Source organism: Urtica dioica, chromosome 5 (genome assembly GCF_054948205.1).
Source record: "Urtica dioica subsp. dioica isolate 48M chromosome 5, U.dioica_male_clone48M_v1_H2, whole genome shotgun sequence".
Classification (NCBI taxonomy): domain Eukaryota; kingdom Viridiplantae; phylum Streptophyta; class Magnoliopsida; order Rosales; family Urticaceae; genus Urtica; species Urtica dioica.
Window position 1 is genome coordinate 35,496,349 of NC_142760.1, and position 19,092 is coordinate 35,515,440.

At 45.2% G+C, this 19,092-nt stretch overlaps 2 protein-coding genes, 1 non-coding gene and 1 pseudogene across 3 annotated transcripts; 2 read left to right on the top strand and 2 right to left on the bottom strand.

Moving 5' to 3' along the window:
• Positions 1-7,701: 7,701 nt before the first annotated feature.
• Positions 7,702-10,608, bottom strand: LOC149398116 (uncharacterized). Its single transcript, XM_089614453.1, has 3 exons — positions 9,805-10,608; positions 8,810-9,705; positions 7,702-8,674 (listed from the first exon to the last, which is right to left on the bottom strand). The coding sequence occupies exon 3, from the start codon at positions 8,626-8,628 to the stop codon at positions 7,702-7,704; it is 927 nt and encodes a 308-aa protein (XP_089470579.1). The 5' UTR covers positions 8,629-8,674; positions 8,810-9,705; positions 9,805-10,608.
• Positions 10,609-11,395: 787 nt separating this feature from the next.
• Positions 11,396-13,022, bottom strand: LOC149398117 (uncharacterized; annotated as a pseudogene).
• Positions 12,419-12,522, top strand: LOC149398118 (small nucleolar RNA R71). The gene has a single exon (XR_016299306.1). It is a non-coding gene; the product is annotated as a small nucleolar RNA R71 (small nucleolar RNA).
• A 2,736-nt stretch (positions 13,023-15,758) lies between the features above and the next one.
• LOC149398119 (G-type lectin S-receptor-like serine/threonine-protein kinase CES101) lies at positions 15,759-16,943 on the top strand. The gene has a single exon (XM_089614455.1). The coding sequence runs from the start codon at positions 15,759-15,761 to the stop codon at positions 16,941-16,943; it is 1,185 nt and encodes a 394-aa protein (XP_089470581.1).
• Positions 16,944-19,092: the final 2,149 nt, after the last annotated feature.

Genomic DNA, 19,092 nt, shown 5'->3' on the forward strand with positions numbered 1-19,092 from the left:
AAGTATTTAGGAGAATATTTAGGACAATAATATATTCTCCTTTATTATCTCACTAAATAAATTATTCTCTATTTAAATCAAAGAATAATATCCCATAGATATTGATCTGATGGATGAGAGAAAAAAGTAGGATTAACTTGTTGAGATCCAAGGGCCTAGATTAAATCCTCTAGTGTGAACACAATAAAAGGAAATAAAATATTCTGGAAGATTCCATGAATATCTCATTTTACTACTATAAATAGGGGTTCATGAGAAAGCAAAAATGAGCAATTATTTGAAGCAATTTTTTGTGAAAATTTCGTGCAACCTAGCCCTCCCTTGGCCGTGCACTTCTGCTTTTCTTCCCCTCGGAAATTCGTTTCCATTCTTAGTAAAATAAGAGAGATCTCGAAACACCTAGTTTCGTGATCTAGTGAGATAAAGATTGTGCCCACTCATCTTTCTTATTCGTCTCGGAGATTACGTTTCGGAAGACTAAGGTGTCATCACATCAAGTCCTTGAAGTAGAGTCCCTTATTTGATCGTGTGGAGGCTTGTACGTTCAAGACGAAGACGGATTGTGAAAGCTTTCAGTTCGTGATCCGAAAATCAATGTAAGTACTTGTTTACTCTTGTTTCGGTTGCTTGACTTATATGCTCTCTTATAATTTTTAATTAACGTAAATCTAGATCTTGTCATATAATCATTGAATTAATTAGCTCATGATTAGCGTAATTAATTATTTTTCCGCATTTATATGGTTATATGGGGGAACCATCCCCGACTGTCTGCATGTTGTTTCTCACTGTGGATATACTCGAGTTTGATATTCTTATCTTCCACAATATCCCGAATAATATGATGCCTGATTTCAATGTGTTTTGTCTTACTATGTTGGACCGGATTTTTTGAAATATTAATGGCACTGATGTTGTCGCAAAACAATGTCATGACATCTTGACCGACACCATATCCAGCAAGCATCTGTTTCATCCAAAGTAACTGAGTACAACTGCTTCCAGCAGCAATATATTCAGACTCTGCTGTGGACAAGGAAATGTAGTTTTGCTTCTTGCTAAAACAAGAAATGAGGTTATTTCCCACATAGAAACATCCACCTGATGTGCTTTTTCTATCAACTGTGTTACCTGCCTAGTCAGCGTCACAATATCCCACAAGAGTAGAAGAGGTATCAAAACTATATAGAAGACCAAAATCAGCAGTTCCCGAAATGTACATCACAATACGCTTGGCTTGAGACAGATGACTAGCTTTGGGATTAGCCTGGTAGCGAGCACAAACCGTGTCAGAATACGCTATGTCAGGACAACTGGCAGTGAGATAGAGAAGACTGCCAATGATGCTTCTGTAAAGGCTTTGATCAACAGAAACACCAAGCTCATCCTTAGTGAGTTTCACATGAGTAGCGGCGGGCGTTCGCTTGTGAGATGACTTTTCCAAACCAAACTTCTTCACAATGTTTTTAGCATATTTACTTTGAGAGATAAAAATACCATCATCCATCTATTTGATCTGAGAACCCAAAAAAAAAAAGTTAGGCTCACCAACCATGCTCATTTCGAATTCAGATTACATTAGTCGCACAAAAAGGTCCACCATCTTGTTTGACATTCCTCCAAAGACAATGTCATCAACATAGATTTGAGCAATCATGAGGTTTCCTTCCTCCTTCTTTATGAACAAGGTTTTATCAACTCCACCTCTAATATAATCATTCTGCACAAGAAATTGAATTAGTCTTTCATACTATGCCCATGGTGCCTGCTTAAAACTGTAGAGAGCCTTTCGAAGCTTGTAGACATGTTGGGGTGAGCTGGGATCTACAAAACCTTTAGGCTGGGAAACATAGACCTTCTCATTCAAGTACCCATTTATGAAAGCACTTTTAACATCCATCTGGAAGAGTTTGAAGAAGAGATGACAAGAGATGTCAAGTAAGAGTCTGATGTCTTCAAGACGAGTAATAGGTGCAAAGGTTTCATCGAAATCCACACCTTCAACCTACGTATAACCCTGTGCCACAAGTCTAGCTTTTGTTTTGAGTTATATTTCCATGCTCATCAGATTTATTTTAAAAACCCACTTAGTTCCAATAATATTAACATTGTCCGGTTTATGAACTAACTCTCAAACTTCATTTCTTTCAAACTGTACAAGTTCCTCTTACATTGCACTAATCCAGTATCCATCATCAATTGCCTCATTGACATTTTTAGGTTCAATTTTAGAAACAAAGCAGAGATTACTAATCATTTCTCGGTAGTTTACTGGATTTTTTGGGCGAGTGCGCATACCATCTCCAATATCACCAATCACCTCCTCAACCGGATGATTTTTCTGAACTCTCCTGGAGGGAACTCTTCTTTTTGGTGAAAAGTCTGTTTCCCATAGGAAGGCTCTTCGTCATGTACAATGTCATCCACTTTGTCAACAACATTTGTTCTGACATCTGTGTTACTAGGAAAAACTCCATCCTCATCATCAGCACTTTTGGAATCATCAGAATTGTCATTAACAACCACATTTATAGATTCCATCACAGTCTTAGTGCGTTTATTAAATACACGATAAGAACGACTATTTCTGGAAGACCCAAGAAAGATACATTCATTGCTTTTGGGATCAAACTTTCGGCGAGGATCCTGTTGCGATATTTGTATAACTAGTACGCAAGTGGACGTATCGAACAAGTAATAGTGTTACGTAAGTAACGGATATCGATCCCACAGAGACTAGTTACTCTAGCTACGTTAAACAACCTAAAGCAAATTGATTTCACTGTATTAAGGTGGGAGGTGCAAGAATTAACTATAATAAAAATAACTAAAAACAACGGAAATTTAACACGAGACTTCAAGTAAGAGAAAATGGGGGTCACGACTTCACCGGAAAGCTAAGACTCGGGGGTTTCGGGTTCCAACAACTAGACCTACTCTACTCACGCTATTCTCATTCTCCCTAAGATATTACTAGCCTCTCTCGAGTGATCTAGCAACCTACGCAATTGACGGATTATATATCCTCTCGGCCTCTAATCCTATTAAAACAAACACGAGCAATAAACACGAGAATTCAAACGATTACATTAAGCTTAAGCCGTCTAGCAACCTAAGAACAAAACGAAGCATGGATTATGAGCATGAATTTTCGCCCTCTCTCGAGTGACAGAAAACTCCTAAAAACAATCCTAAAGATGGCCAATCTAAAGAGCGCATTAAGAACCCATCCACACAAGCATGAATAATTGAGCAAATCACAGCATAATTTCACCCTCACGAAACCCCCTAACCCATTTTAATCCGGCTACATCGCAACCCCGCTAAAAATCTAGCCTCTAACGGAATTCATAGTCATCAACATAATGATCAAAACAATAATCAACATAATCATAAATAAGAAAAACATTATGCAATTCATGACGGGAAGAATGAAACTATCAATTAATTGAGAAATAACAGTAATTGAGAGTAAGGGTAAGAAAGCAAAACTATTAAAAACGGGAGTTCACGGTTGCTCGTTCGTCGGATCGTCGACTCAACTTCGCTCCCAAACAAAAGCTCTCAAAGAAAAAGTGCAGCCAAAAGTAGTAAAAAACTAAAACCAAACTAGAATGAGTTAATTAGGTTACAAGAGGCGTTTTTAGCCCTGAGTGTGTGTTTTTCGGAGTGATATGAGCCTTCCAATTCGATCCAAGGGTCAAAAATCCTCAAAAATCGCTAATTTCCTATTCCAGTCATCCGAAGGCGCGCGGCGCGCGGTAGTCACTGCGCGGCGCGCGCACTCAGGTCCAGGTTATGCGCGCTCCGCGCATAAGACTCTGTGCGATTTCGTTGTTTAAGTCCCAGTATGCGCGGCGCGCGACTAGAGGCCCGCGGCGCGCGGTCTCGGATCCTGTCTTCCAGCAGCGCGCGGTTGAGGGCGCGCGGCGCGCGTATTCGCCAAGTTTCTTGCCCATCTCAATTTTGACTCCATTTTGACCATTTTTACTCCGAATCTCATCATCTTTCCACGATATTGATTGTAGATGCTCTAATGCTCCTCTGAACATGAAATTACTCAAAAACCTACTAAAAACCATTAAAATACTTGAGGACTCGTCGGTTTTCGGTTCGGGAAATAGGAGTTTTACGCGTGATAAACGCACCTATCAAATCCCCCCAAACTTAAACCGTTACTTGTCCTCAAGTAACAAAAGAAACAAAAGGAAACATAAAATTACGCAAAAGAAGTTAACCCGACTAAAATTGGTAAATTTCAATGCCTTGACTACACTGATCAACTCATGCTTGCCTCAACTTCTAACCTCTAGACTTACATTGACATAGACATCTGTGGTTTTAAACTCCAAGTCAACTACCAAGTTTAAAAGAATCCTTACGAATACGTGTTAGCCCTCACCGTTTGCAATGTTGTTTTATCTCAAGTAACTTTTGCTTCCCAAGTCTCATGACCCTCCCAATCCTAAAATGCAAGCACAAGAATCGTTTTATTTATCTAGACAAAATCTTCGATTCGACACACCATACGCCTTCTCTTCCCCCTTGATCTCCACTAATGCACACACGTCCTTCCTGGCTTGTCAATAGGTCTTAGCGGCTTGTAATGTTCAGGCTTAGGTTCGGGTGGGAAAACGGATTTTTAGTGGTTTTGACATTACCCTTAGCGACTCCATTTTCACCAAAACTTCCCCCTTTGTCTTCACTCACTCACTTTTCTCAATGTTCTTGGCTTTGAAAATGCCTATCGAGAACATCATACCTCTTTAGCCTTTCTTCCCCAAATCTCCCCCAAACTTTGACTCGACCACGACCGCACTCTTCAAAATAACATAGACCACCACGCCATAACTACAAATAACTCACATAGGCACGTTGTTTTATTTATATTTTTTTTTCTTTTTCTTTTTCTTTCTTTTCTCTTTTTTTTTCTTTCGAGATGTAACCTAATAAATCACCGGCGTGGTGTCTAAAACGGCAACCTAACAAACACAAGGAGTGGGGTCGTAGCATATATCACACGAGGGTCACAAAAAATTCACTCAAATATATCACTCAGGAGTCGCTAAAGTTAATGTGGGTTCTTTGTGGGATTTCAAACTTATTGGCTCGGCTTTTTCTGACTAAGTATCGAGAGAGGATAAAATGTTCGGCTTTTTGTGAGTGGGTTCTACTTGATACCTGTTTCCGGGTCGGCTTTTTGGCTCGAAGGGTTATTCCTAATGCCTATATCACTCTCACCAGATCAGTATGCGCTCAATTTCGCCTCGACTAGGGGTCCGAAGAGGTTCTTAGCGTGTTCGGTGGTCATTTCTTAGGACTAGTTAGGCGACTACTCAAGTTCAGCTAAGCATTGAGACAAACATTATTCGGGTTTAGGCCATACACAGACTCAATCAAATTCTTTTTCACTTGGTAATTCACAGATCTATTCTAATGCCTAAAGCTCAAGACTATCCATATCATCAGGAAACATTTAACGAGTCAATCAAAGCAGTCAAAACACCAATTTCTACCAATTATCCTAAAACCAACAATTTAACTACTAGTATACAGAGAAAAACACCCCCGCAAAACAAACAAACCCCCCCCCCCCCCCAAACTCAAAACCTACATTGTCCTCAATGTATCGATGCAAAAATAGGGGTGGAGGAACGTACCTTTGCGGGGGTGGTCGAGCGCCCCTACTCGTCGCTGTCATGGTCATCGTTCTCGTCGGGGTCGCGGGGGGCGTAGCGGTGTGACTCCCACGGAGGATACGTCGGGTATGGCGCCATGAGGTGCTGTGGGTATGCCGGGTATATCGGGGCGTCATGATGTGCTCCGGCTTGAGAGACGGGGAAGCTTTGCTGCGACGTCCACGTGTTGTAGACGTTTTGGTGGAACTCGTCTCTGTCGCGCTGCCGTTGGCCGAAGTCGGTGAGGAAGCTCCCAATGGCGTTATAGCGCTGGCCCAGTGTGTCGATGCTCTGGTCGATTTGACCCAAGTGGTGGTCGAACCGGTTCATCATGGCTAATACTTTGTTATAGCCGGAGGTGGGTTGGTCTCGACCGGGGGTGGAACGTCGTCGGGGGCGTCCAAGATGGGGGCTCCCGGGATGCCTTGGTACTGCTCGGGAATGTCGATGAACCCGCGCCCGTCCGGATGTGCGGCCCCGTGCTTCCACTGCTTAAGGCTCATGATCTTCCGGTCGTCGATTGGGTCCCCCAATTTTTCTCGCGTCTCGGAGGCCGGGATTCGCAGTCCCTCGTTGAGGTAGAGCTGCGTGATGAGCCCCCCATTGCCGAGCGTGACATCGGTGTCGCGATTTGCGCAGAACACGAACCTCTCTTTCAAGAGTTTTCCGATGTTGACGCCTCTCCCGGTGACGATGCACACCAATACAGCCAGGCGTTGGAGATCCACTGTGTGCTCCCGCAAATTAGGAAGGATCGTGGCACAGATGAAGTGCTGCCACGCCTTTGCGTAACGGTTCAGGCTCGATATCGGGAGGTGGCTCGGAACTACCTGGCCATGCACCACTTTCGTCTTGTAGGTGGCTCCGGGGTGGGCGAGGATGCGAATCCACTCCTCCCATTGAGGATACAGGCACATGTCGGCGTAGTCGTCATTCTCGGGTTCTGGGATCCCGAGATAGTCATTGAGCGCCGGGGCGGAGATGTTGACCACCACATTGCGCACCTTGACAAAGTTTCCCTCCGTGACAGAGAGGTTGGCGTAGAACTCGCGCACTAACTTCGGTGATGCCGGCGTCTCTATATTGCACAGTTTCTCCCAGTGAAGTCCCCGGATTTGCGCCAGCATATTCCCGCACAGTTGATTGGGTGCAAGCACCCGCTCAGCGATGAGTCCCTTCTTTGATATGGCGTCCCAAACCTCGCCGGCACCCTCCAATAGTGTCGATGGCCGAGGCAACGCCGCCCCCGACCGACAGACACGTTTGGGGTTGACTCTTGATGTCGAAGCTCGTTGCATCTTGAAGTGTAGGGAACTGAGAGGATGGAGAGATGAAGAACACCCAAAAACGAAATAAACACACACAATTGATGAAGATAAATCAAGTGTAGGACGAGTGATGATCAAATTTCGTGTTTATATGAGTATGGGAGTCGAAATTTGGGGGAAAAAAAGTTAGGGTTTGAAGGAAATCGGAGAAGAAATGATTTATTTTTTTTTTTTGAAAAAAAACAACTGCCAAAAACCCTTATTTAAATCAACTTACGCGGGTCCGCGCGCCGCGCGCCGCGCAGACCTGGGTTTTGACATACGCGCGGAGCGCATATGACTCTGTGACTTCGGGCCAAAAAAATTCCTTTTCGTGCGCCGCGCGTACTGGAGCCCGCGGCGCGCGCTTGCATGGTTTGTCGTGCCGCGCATATGATTCCCCGCGGCGCGCGGATGACATTTCGGCTTACGCGCGGAGCGCGCATAAGACTCTGTGATGTGGAAAAGCCGAAAGTTCCGTCTGCGCGCCGCGCAGTGTGTACCCCGCGGCGCGCGCTGTGCCCTTTTTTTGTTTTTTTTTTCTTTTCTTTTCAAAGTCTGAGAAATCCAAATCATAAAACACGTGAAAACAACCTAAACAAAATTAGCTACAAAAAAAATCAATCAAAATAAAATGCAACGAAAGAAAAAAAACACGGGTTGTCTCCCGAGAAGCGCTTTAGTTTACGTCAATAGCTTGACGGGATATCGTATGGTCATGGAATGGTTGTGATGAAGGTGACTGCCTTCTCGCTTTCGAACACACCTCCAAAGTATGGTTTCACCCTGTGACCGGTGACTTTGAATTGTTCGCCTTTCTGATTCTTTAACTCCACCCACCCGTGTGGGTATACGCTGAAGATCTCGAACGGTCCTGACCACCTCGACTTCAGTTTCCCCGGAAAGAGCTTCAGTCTCGAGTTGTAAAGGAGGACTTGTTGACCTGGACTTAGCTCTTTACGGACGATGTGCTTGTCGTGCCACGCCTTAGTCTTCTCCTTGTAGATCTTGGCGTTTTCGTATGCTTCACGGCGGAGCTCGTCGAGTGCGTTCAGTTGGAGCAATCTTTGCTGTCCCGAGGCCTTGTAGTCGAAATTAAGCTTCTTCATTGCCCATAATGCCTTGTGCTCGAGTTCGACCGGCAAATGGCACGCTTTCCCATAGATGAGGTGATACGGAGACATACCAATGGGTGTCTTGAAAGCTGTGCGATAGGCCCAGAGAGCGTCTTCGAGCTTGGCCGACCAGTCCTTGAGCGAGGCTCCCACCGTCTTCTCCAAGATTTGCTTGATTTCTCGATTAGAGACCTCCGCTTGACCGTTGGCTTGGGGATGATACGTCAATGTTTTCCGGTGTGTGACGCTGTATTTGGCGAGGAGTGCATCGAACTGCCGGTTACAAAAATGTGCTTCCCCGTCGCTAATGATGGCTCTAGGTGTGCCGAATCGGGTGAAGATGGTCTTTAAGAACCTCAAAACCACCTTCCCGTCGCTCGTCGGAGTAGCCTTGGCCTCGACCCACTTGGATACGTAATCCACCGCCAGGAGAATGTACTTGTTTCCGTAGGAAGACGGAAATGGGCCCATGAAATCTATTCCCCATACGTCGAACGGTTCTATTTCCAAAATGTTAGTGAGTGGCATCTCATTTCGGTTAGAAATATTACCCGTTCATTGGCACCGGTCACAAGCAATGATGAAGTCTCGGCTGTCTTTGAAGAGCGTTGGCCAATAGAAGCCGCTTTGAAGGACTTTCGCTGCCGTGCGGTTCGGACCGAAGTGACCTCCGCATTCGAGGCCATGGCAATGTCGCAGAATCGACTCCATCTCATCCTCGGGAACACACCTCCTCACAATCAGGTCTGCACACTGCCGATAGAGAATCGGCTCCTCCCAGTAATATCTCCGGACCTCCGAAAGGAATTTTCGCTTCTGGTACGTCTTGAGGTCGGTAGGCACCACCTTGCCTACAAGGTAATTCACGATGTCGGCATACCATGGGAGGATGGCTTGATGGACGGCCAAAAGCTTTTCGTCGGGGAAGTCATCGTTGATGAGTGTCGTCTTGTCTGGAAAATGCTCGAGTGTCTCCAGTCTCGATAGGTGATCAGCTACGAGGTTCTCTGTGCCCTTCTTGTCTTTGACCTCGATGTCGAACTCTTGGAGGAGAAGGACCCAACAGATTAGGCGGGGTTTGGCGTCCTTCTTCTGCATGAGGTATCTGATGGCCGCGTGGTCGGTGTAGACAATCACCTTGTTGCCGATGATGTAGGGTCTGAACTTGTCGAATGCGAACACCACTGCCAGAAGCTCCTTCTCTGTCATCGTGTAGTTCACTTGGGCTTCGTTAAGAGTCCGGCTCGCATAGTAAATCGCGTGGAAAGCCTTGTCTTTACGCTGCCCAAGGACTGCACCCACCGCATGGTCGCTAGCGTCGCTCATGATCTCGAACGGGAGACTCCAGTCTGGGGCGGTGATGATCGGGGCGGTGCTGAGTCTCTGCTTGAGGGCGTTGAAGGCCTCTAAGCACTCGGTGGAGAAGGAGAACTTGGTGTCCTTCTCGAGTAGTCCGCATAGTGGCTTCGTTATTTTGGAGAAGTCCTTAATGAAGCGCCTATAGAAGCCGGCATGCCCCAGGAAACTTCTCACTCCCTTGACCGAAGTTGGCGGTGGTAGCTTCTCGATTGTGGAAATTTTCGCCCGGTCCACCTCTAACCCGTCCTTCGAGACTCTATGACCCAGCACGATGCCTTCTTGTACCATGAAATGGCACTTCTCCCAGTTAAGCACGAGGTTAGTTTCTTCACACCTGTTAAGCACTTGAGACAAATTCTCCAAACATTGATCAAATGTAGGGCCAAATACAGAAAAATCGTCCATAAAAACCTCAATTGTTTTCTCCACCATGTCGGAGAAGATGGCCATCATGCATCTTTGGAACGTGGCTGGTGCGTTACATAGCGCAAACGGTATTCGCTTGAAGGCGAAAGTGCCATAAGGGCATGTAAAGGTGGTCTTTTCCTGATCCTCTGGTGCGATCGTGATCTGGTTATAACTTGAATACCCATCAAGAAAACAATAATACCTGTGCCCTGCGAGACGGTCGAGCATCTGATCGATGAAGGGGAGTGGGAAGTGGTCTTTACGCGTGGCGTTGTTGAGCTTGCGGTAGTCCATGCAGATTCTGTACCCGGTCACCGTCCGAGTGGAAATGAGCTTGTTGTTGTCGTTTCTCACCACCGTCATTCCACCTTTCTTTGGAACGCATTGCACCGGACTTACCCATGCGCTGTCGGAGATCGGGTAAATGACCCCGACGTCGAGCCATTTCAGGATCTCTTTCCTGACGACCCCTTTCATCGCCGGATTGAGGCGTCTTTGGTGCTCCACCGAGGGGCGATGCCCGTCCTCCAAGAGTATGCGATGAACGCAATAGGAAGGGCTGATCCCTTTGATGTCCGAGAGTGTCCACCCGATCGCCCCCTTGTGCTTGCATAGCGCCACGAGCAACCTTTCTTCTTCTCCCTTGGTGAGGTGATTTGAGATGATCACCGGGAGGGTCGAGTCTGCGCCTAAGTATGCGTAGCGGAGGTGTGCCGGCAATTTTTTTAACTCGAGCTTCGGGGGCTGTTGAATGGACGGAGGCACTCGAGTTTGGCTCTCCCCCAAACTCTTGATCGAGTTACGTCGGTATGGCATGGCTGCGTTCATGTACTCTACGTGCTCTAAAGCTTCACATTCATCAAACTCGTTAGTGAAATCGATAGAGTTCAGCAAACTTACCTCGAGAGGGTCCTGGGATCGGTGAGAGAAGTCGGCGATGATGGAGTTACATACGTCGATCCGAAAGACATCGTCGCTCGCCCTTGGGTATTTTATGGCGTGAAACACGTTGAACACCACTTCTTCGTTTTGCACCCTCAATTTTAGCTCTCCTTTCTGGACGTCGATGAGAGCTCCTCCTGTGGCAAGGAATGGCCGCCCTAGGATAATTGGGACGTCGCGGTCTTCCTCCATGTCGAGCACCACGAAGTCGGCGGGGAAGATGAACTTGTCAACCTTGACCAAGAGATCCTCGATCACTCCTCGTGGGTATACGATGGACCTGTCCGCCATCTGTAGCGTGATTCGGGTCGGCTTCACTTCGCCGATGCCGAGCTTCTTGAAAATAGAGTACGGCATCAGGTTGATGCTCGCTCCCAGGTCGCATAGTGCTCGCTCAAAGAAGGTGTTCCCGATAGCACACGGGACGGTGAAACTCCCTGGATCCTTCATCTTCACCGGCAACTTCCTCTGAATGATGGCGGAGCACTCTTCGGTGAGGGTGATCGTGCTGCAGTCCTCTATTTTCCTCTTTTTCGAGAGGATGTCCTTCAGGAACTTGGCATACGTCGGCATCTGTTCAAGAGCGTCAGCAAACGGGATATTTTATCTGAAGCTCCTTGAATACCTCGAGGAACTTGCTGAATTGGTGATCGAGTTTCCCTTCTTTCTGCCTCTGAGGAAACGGCAACTTTGGCGTGCTTGTTGGAGCCGGGGCACTCGCCGGAGGTGGCGTGGCTTGGGGCATCGACACGGGGGGCTCGTCTTTCTCCACCTTCTCTTTCTTCTTGTCGGAGTTGACAATCACTTGTCCGCTTCTGAGGGTAATGGCATTGACTTGTGACCTGGGGTTGATGTCGGTGTTGCTCGGAAGCGTTCCCTGAGGTCGAGAGTTAACCGCGGTCGACAATTGCCCCATTTGCGTCTCAAGATTTCGGATCTGCGCCGATTGGTTCGAGAGAGACGTCTTCGTTTCGTGCATGAACTCGGTGGTGGAGTTGATGAAGGCGGTTGTTGACGTGGCCAAGTTGGCGATGAGCTCCTCGAGGTTGGTCTCGCCCTTGTATGCCCGAAATGGAGGAGGCTGGTATGGCGTGGTCGAGGCTGATTCTGTGGTGGACGAGGCTGAGCTTGAGGCGCGGGTTGCATAGGCATGCTGTTTTGGGGGCCTCTCCATCCCCCGTTCTGGTAGCTGTTCCTTGGGCCTTGATTGTAGTTGCTCTGGGGCGGCCTGTTGTTGATGAAGTTGGCATGTTGGCCATTGTCCCCATACACACACTCGTCGCTATTATGCTGCCCGTTGCACCAGAAACAGACTTCAGGGGTGTGCACGGCTTGAACGGAGGCTTTCTGTCCCTGGACTGACTTTGTAAGATCCGCCACATGTGCTGCCAGTGCCTTCATCAGCTCCATCTCGGGAGTGATTGGCATATTCTTCAAGATGCGCCGCTCGGACGGGCATTGATCGTTGTTGTAGGCCAGCTCCTCGAGAATGCTGTGAGCTTCCTCCTCTATCTTCTGAAAGAACGACCCTCCAGCGGCCGTGTTGACTAGGGTGCGAGACGATGGTGAGAGACCGCCATAGAAAATCTGCACCATCATCCACCCTTGGATGCCATGATTGGGACACCTCCTCTCTAACTCCTTGAAGCGCCCCCATGCTTCAAACAAAGACTCCCCGTCGTATTGGGCAAACGAATGAATCTCGTTGCGTCTCTTGTGCATCTTCTCGAACGGGAAGAAATTTGAGATGAATTTGATGCGCAGGTCGGCCCACGAGGTGATGGAACCCGGCGGGAGGGAGTTCAGCCACGTCCTGGCTCGGTCCCGTAGTGAAAACGGGAAGAGGCGGAGGCGGATGGCTTCGTCGGACACGTTGTGGAGCTTGAACGTGTTTGCAATCTCGACGAAGTTAGTTAGATGGTCTTGCAGGTCTTCGGCAGGTGATCCAGAAAATTGATTCGCTTGGACCATGTGAATTTGCCGGTCTTGATCTCGAAATTCTGGTTACCCGCAAGAGCCGGGAGAGCGATTGCCGATTGCGCAGCGTCGGCTGGTGGTAACCCATATTGGAATAGGGTCTTTGGCCCTTCATTCGCCGCGTTGTTCGCTCTATCTTCCATTGCTCGTTCCCTTGCTTGCTTTCTATTTGTCTTGCAAAAATTTTCGATCTCAAGATTTAGTGGAATGAGGTTTGATGTTCCCTCACTCCGCATGCACCTTCAAAACAGAGAAAATGACACGCCAAGTTAGGAAACGCGTAACGAAACCAAATGGCAAGCAGATTATTTTTCGACGCTATTGTAAAAAGTCCCCGGCAACGGCGCCAAAAACTTGTTGCGATATTTTTATAACTAGCACGCAAGTGGACGTATCGAACAAGTAATAGTGTTACGTAAGTAACGAATATCGATCCCACAGAGACTAGTTACTCTAGCGACGTTAAACAACCTAAAGCAAATTGATTTCACTGTATTAAGGTGGGAGGTGCAAGAATTAACTATAATAAAAATAACTAAAAACAACGGAAATTTAACACGAGACTTCAAGTAAGAGAAAATGGGAGTCACGACTTCACCGGAAAGCTAAGACTCGGGGATTTCAGGTTCCAACAACTAGACCTACTCTACTCACGCTAATCTCATTCTCCCTAAGATATTGCTAGCCTCTCTCGAGTGATCTAGCAACCTACGCAATTGACGGATTATATAACCTCTCGGCCTCTAATCCTATTAAAACAAACACGAGCAATAAACACGAGAATTCAAACGATTACATTAAGCTTAAGCCATCTAGCAACCTAAGAACAAAACGAAGCATGGATTATGAGCATGAATTTTCGCCCTCTCTCGAGTGACAGAAAACTCCTAAAAACAATCCTAAAGATGGCCAATCTAAAGAACGCATTAAGAACACATCCACACAAGCATGAATAATTGAGCAAATCACAGCATAATTTCACCCTCACGAAACCCCCTAACCCATTTTAATCCGGCTACATCGCAACCCCGCTAAAACTCTAGCCTCTAACGGAATTCATAGTCATCAACATAATGATCAAAACAATAATCAACATAATCATAAGTAAGAAAAACATTATGCAATTCATGACGGGAAGAATGAAACTATCAATTAATTGAGAAATAACAGTAATTGAGAGTAAGGGTAAGAAAGAAAAACTATTAAAAACGGGAGTTCACGGTTGCTCGTTCGTCGGATCATCGACTCAACTTCACTCCCAAACAAAAGCTCTCAAAGAAAAAGTGCAGCCAAAAGTAGTAAAAAACTAAAACCAAACTAGAATGAGTTAATTAGGTTACAAGAGGCGTTTTTAGCCCTGAGTGTGTGTTTTTCGGAGTGATCTGAGCCTTCCAATTCGATCCAAGGGTCAAAAATCCTCAAAAATCGCTAATTTCCTATTTCAGTAATCCGAAGGCGCGCGGCGCGCGGTAGTCACTGCGCGGCGCGCGGACTCAGCTCCAGGTTATGCGCGCTCCACGCATAAGACTCTGTGCGATTTCGTTGTTTGAGTCCCAGTATGCGCGGCGCGCGACTAGAGGCCCGCAGCGCGCGGTCTCGGATCCTATCTTCCCGCGGCGCGCGGTTGAGGGCGCGCGTATTCGCCAAGTTTCTGGCCCATCTCAATTTTGACTCCATTTTGACCATTTTTACTCCGAATCTCATCATCTTTCCACGATATTGATTGTAGATGCTCTAATGCTCCTCTGAACCTGAAATTACTCAAAAACCTACTAAAAACCATTAAAATACTTGAGGACTCGTCGGTTTTCTGTTCGGGAAATAGGAGTTTTACGCGTGATAAACCTACTAATGTCGTTTATTATCGTACGCCCTTCATGCTAAGAAGTTAGCACTTAAAGATCTCTTTTATTGCATTTCCATAGCACATTGACATCTCAGTTAGCACATTGTTAATACATCTAATCAAATAACTCAAATATATGGCGTCTATGCTTCACGGCAGCGAGGCAGCTATTTTCCGACGAGAAATTAATTCATTTAGACAAGCAATGATCTTTAAAATTTGGCATAGAAATACATTGTGCTGTTGAAGAAGATGAAATTTGATAAACCTCTCATCATGAGACTGGAAGTCAACCAATTTTTTCAACTTGCAAATAAATATCACATCGCTGATGCCATGATGCATATGTGATGCTATTTTAACTAACTCCTACTATTCTTGATAAAGAAAATTTCATATGTGCGTTATATTTTTATTCTTCTTAACTGAGTTTCTTTTATTTTTCATGACAAGCTATCATATTTTTTAGGCATTAATTAATTTAAGATTGTTTGACTTTCTGTATAGGATAATAGCAACTTGTAGCGCTACTTAGAAACGCTGACTAGTCTCTAATTCTCCGTCTCACCATGCGTTCGTTCTCTATCAAACAAATTATTTTAACATTTAAATAGGAATCATGCCTATCATAGAAACAGAACAAAAACATGAAATGCTCTTTTCTCGTATACAAATACTGGTCGCTCTAAGACCGTTCCTACTCCATTTTTCCTCTACTCCTTGACATAATCAACACATCTGCAAACATGATGTCTAGTTTTATAAGCTAAATCAAATTTGAATATATATAATGACAAAAAAAGAATTAATGTCAATAAAAAAATGGTTTTCCAGTAGTATACCTATGTCAAAAACAAAAACAAAATAAATACATAAACAAAGTGTTGTTCCTGGTGGAAATCAGGAATTACAGTATAAAAGAAAATAAAAGTAAAATAAGCTATGACGACGACAAAGCATTAGCACAAGCAACATGCTCTTACCAAGTCCATAAGGAATGATGTAAACACTTAATCATTAGAGTGTAATAAAATGGAGTTGACAACCGAAGATATATGCACTATCAATTGTTTCATGTAACACCCAATAGAGAAGCAGGATTTACAACATTGTGTGACATATCAGAATGAGGATTGAATCTGCAATTGCTAGCTCTCTGGCTTTCCTTTTGCTGTTTGTTCATCATCAACTTTTAAACGCAGCTGACACACTGATTCCCGGTGAAATCCTAAAAGACTGGCAGTTATTGGAGTCTCCAAACAAGTTCTTCCAGTTGGGATTTTTCAATCCCGTCCACTCGAGCAATCGCTATTTGGCAATCAAATGCATGGACAGTAATGACAACAAGATGGTTTGGGTAGCGAACCGAGAAAATTCATTGAATGACACCTCAGGATATTTGAATTTCACACGGGACGGGTATTTGGTGATAAGAGATGAAAGAGGAGCCTCTTTCACCATAAACTCGGGAAACCCCGCGACGGGCACCGCTAGCGTCACTCTTCTCGACTCGGGGAATCTTGTCATAAAATCCGGTTCTGGGGTGAAGTGGCAGAGCTTTGATCATCCGACCGACACGCTTCTCCCAGGCATGAAGATCGGCTTGGTTAACTCGGAGAGTCAGAGCCAACCTCAAAAACGATTCCTCACGTCGTGGCTCGGCCCGGGAGCTCCATCTTCCGGAGCCTTCACACTAGGCGTCGACCAAAACGACATGAGGCATTTCGAAGTTTGGAAGAGAGGGATTCCTTACTGGCGCTACGGGGATTGGGACGAGACGGAAGATGGGTACTTCCCTATTGGGGACGAAAACATCAAGATGAGGTACATTTCGGATGGACGCGAGAGCTATTTTTCATACAGTGTGACCAAGTACAATGTTTCGTGGATCACGGTCGATTATACCAGAAAAATACACATCTTACGTGGAGACAGAAACTTTACGATTTTCAATTCAGCGAAAGTGGCTTGTGACGAAGAGGAATTCAGGGACGAAATGTGCATAGAGAAGAAGCCGTCTAATTGTAGCAAAGGCGATAAGTTCGTTTTTGTGCTTGGAGCGATGGATAGGTGGGAAGGTTCGGTCAACAAAAGTCTTGGTCTCAGCGACTGTGAAATGAAATGCCGAAGCAACTGCTCTTGTACAGCTTATGCATCATTCTGGCTCGATGGATTGGGCTGCAAGTTTTCTAGTGGATCTTTGCATACTGATGTTCCCGCGGAGATTAAGGAGTCATTCTTTATCCGTACACCAATCCCTCCGACACACGAGAAAGGTAATTTCCACAGTTCCCGTGTGTTCTTCTACTAATAAATTGTATAGCGTATTTATACACGTACTGAGTTCTTGCGCAATGTGACACAGTTTCTGCTATGTATGACTCTCAAGTAAAAAATTATGCCCGTCAGTTGCACAAACTTTGAGTGAAATGTCTTTGCTCGACATAAACCATGTTATGCAAAGTCTTGCCCAAGATAAAATATTGTGATCACATAGTAGAGTAAAATATTACTTTTTAACTCAATTTTATCAATTCAGTGCCCCTTTGGATTCAGAGCTCTAGAGCCTTGCCTAGCCAGCTAATTTATATATATATATATATATAATATATATATATATATATATTTATATAATGTTGTTCTTTAAGAGGAATAGAAATTTGGCGCAAAATATCATTGAACAATCAAAATTATTTGATGCAATCCTCTTAGAATAGAAATCGAATCATCGCAATAAAGTGTTCGATTTTAAACATTTTTTATTTCATATCATCTAGAATTAATACCTTTAAATCTCGAAAGAGGAATACTCTATGAAAATCAGAACGGAAATTTTCAATAAACACCATAGAGATTACATTACAACACGGTATGGAGCCCATATAGTGCCTAAGATGCAAAAACTTATTGTTATCAAGTTCGTCCCTAACTTTCCTGAGTTACACTCGTGACCATTATGCAACCATGTTTATTTCATCTAGGAACTGCAACAAATAATCCTTTATGGCTAAAAATCTTCGGTCCGTTGGCTGCCTTGGCTCTTCTTGTTATGGTCACCTTGGTGTGGTACTTCATGCGAAAAAGAACCTTATCAGTATTAGCGTATATATATAATATATTAGTCATTATTATTATTATTGTATTTATGATTATTTCCCTTTTTCTTTATTTCCTTTTTTGGTTGTATTAGGGTTATATATACCCAGACTATTCTATTCTGTAATTCATCAATTCAGACTTCATCTTTTTCTCTGAATCCCTAAATCTTCATGGTATCAGAGCCATCTTCTCCATTCATGGCTTTTGTTAATTGATTGAAGAAAGTTAATATACCAAGCACGGTGTTCGCGGATCGCCTCCTTTTCCTGATTTGTGGATGTCGTAATTGGTTGAGTGATTGTCCTGTTCACCGGTTCGGTGCTGTTTGGATGCGTTGTTGATTTCGTTTTTCGGGTTTCGATTTGGGGGTTTCTATCTGTTTGTTTGGATTTCGTTGTTTTTGGAGTGTTTGGATTTGTGCTTTTTCGATATGGCGGGTCGTAGAGATGATTCCCTTCAGGCAATTGGTGTTCAACTGGATGGCAAAAATTACTCATATTGGAGTTATGTTATGAGGAATTTTTTGCATGGAAAATCGATGTGGAGTTATGTGACGGGTGTGCGTCGTAAGCCTACCGATGAGAAGGCTGAAGATTTTGCAACTTCGATTGATGTTTGGGAGTCTGACAACGCGAAAATTATCACGTGGATTAACAATTCTGTTACCCACTCGATCGGTGCTCAGTTGGCGAAGTACGAGACTGCGAAGGAGGTCTGGGGACATCTAGAGAGACTCTATACTCAGTCTAATTTTGCCAAACAGTATCAGTTGGAGATGGATATTCGTGCGCTTCGGCAAAACGGTTTGAGTATTCAAGAGTTCTATTCTGCCATGTCCTCATTGTGGGATCAGTTGGCATTGACTGAATCGGCTGAATTGAGGGCAGTGGCGGCTTACATCTCTCGGCGTGAAGAGCAGCGATTGGTTCAGTTCCTAATGGCCCTTCGTGACGACTTTGAGGGATTGCGTGGTGCGATTCTTCACCGCAGTCCTCTTCCTTCTGTTGATTCTGTGGTCAACGAGCTGCTGGCCGAAGAGGTTTTTCTCAAGTCCAAGATCGACAAGGAGAGTCCATCACCCACGGTGCCTGCTGTCCTTGCTGCCCCGTACCGTTCTCCTGCTGGTAGTACGTCCAGGTCATCACTCCCTCTGGATAAATGTGCCTTCTGTAAAGAGAAGGGACATTGGAAGGCTCAGTGTCCGAAGTTAGGCAGGGACAGAGCACAGCCGCAGCAGCAGCAGCAACAACGCCCAACCCAGCCTCAGTCTCGCCCGACGGCTCCGTGGGCACCCCGTCCAACGGCTCCGTGGGCACCTCGTGCACCAGCTCCGTGGGCACCTCGTCCGACACCTCCGTGGA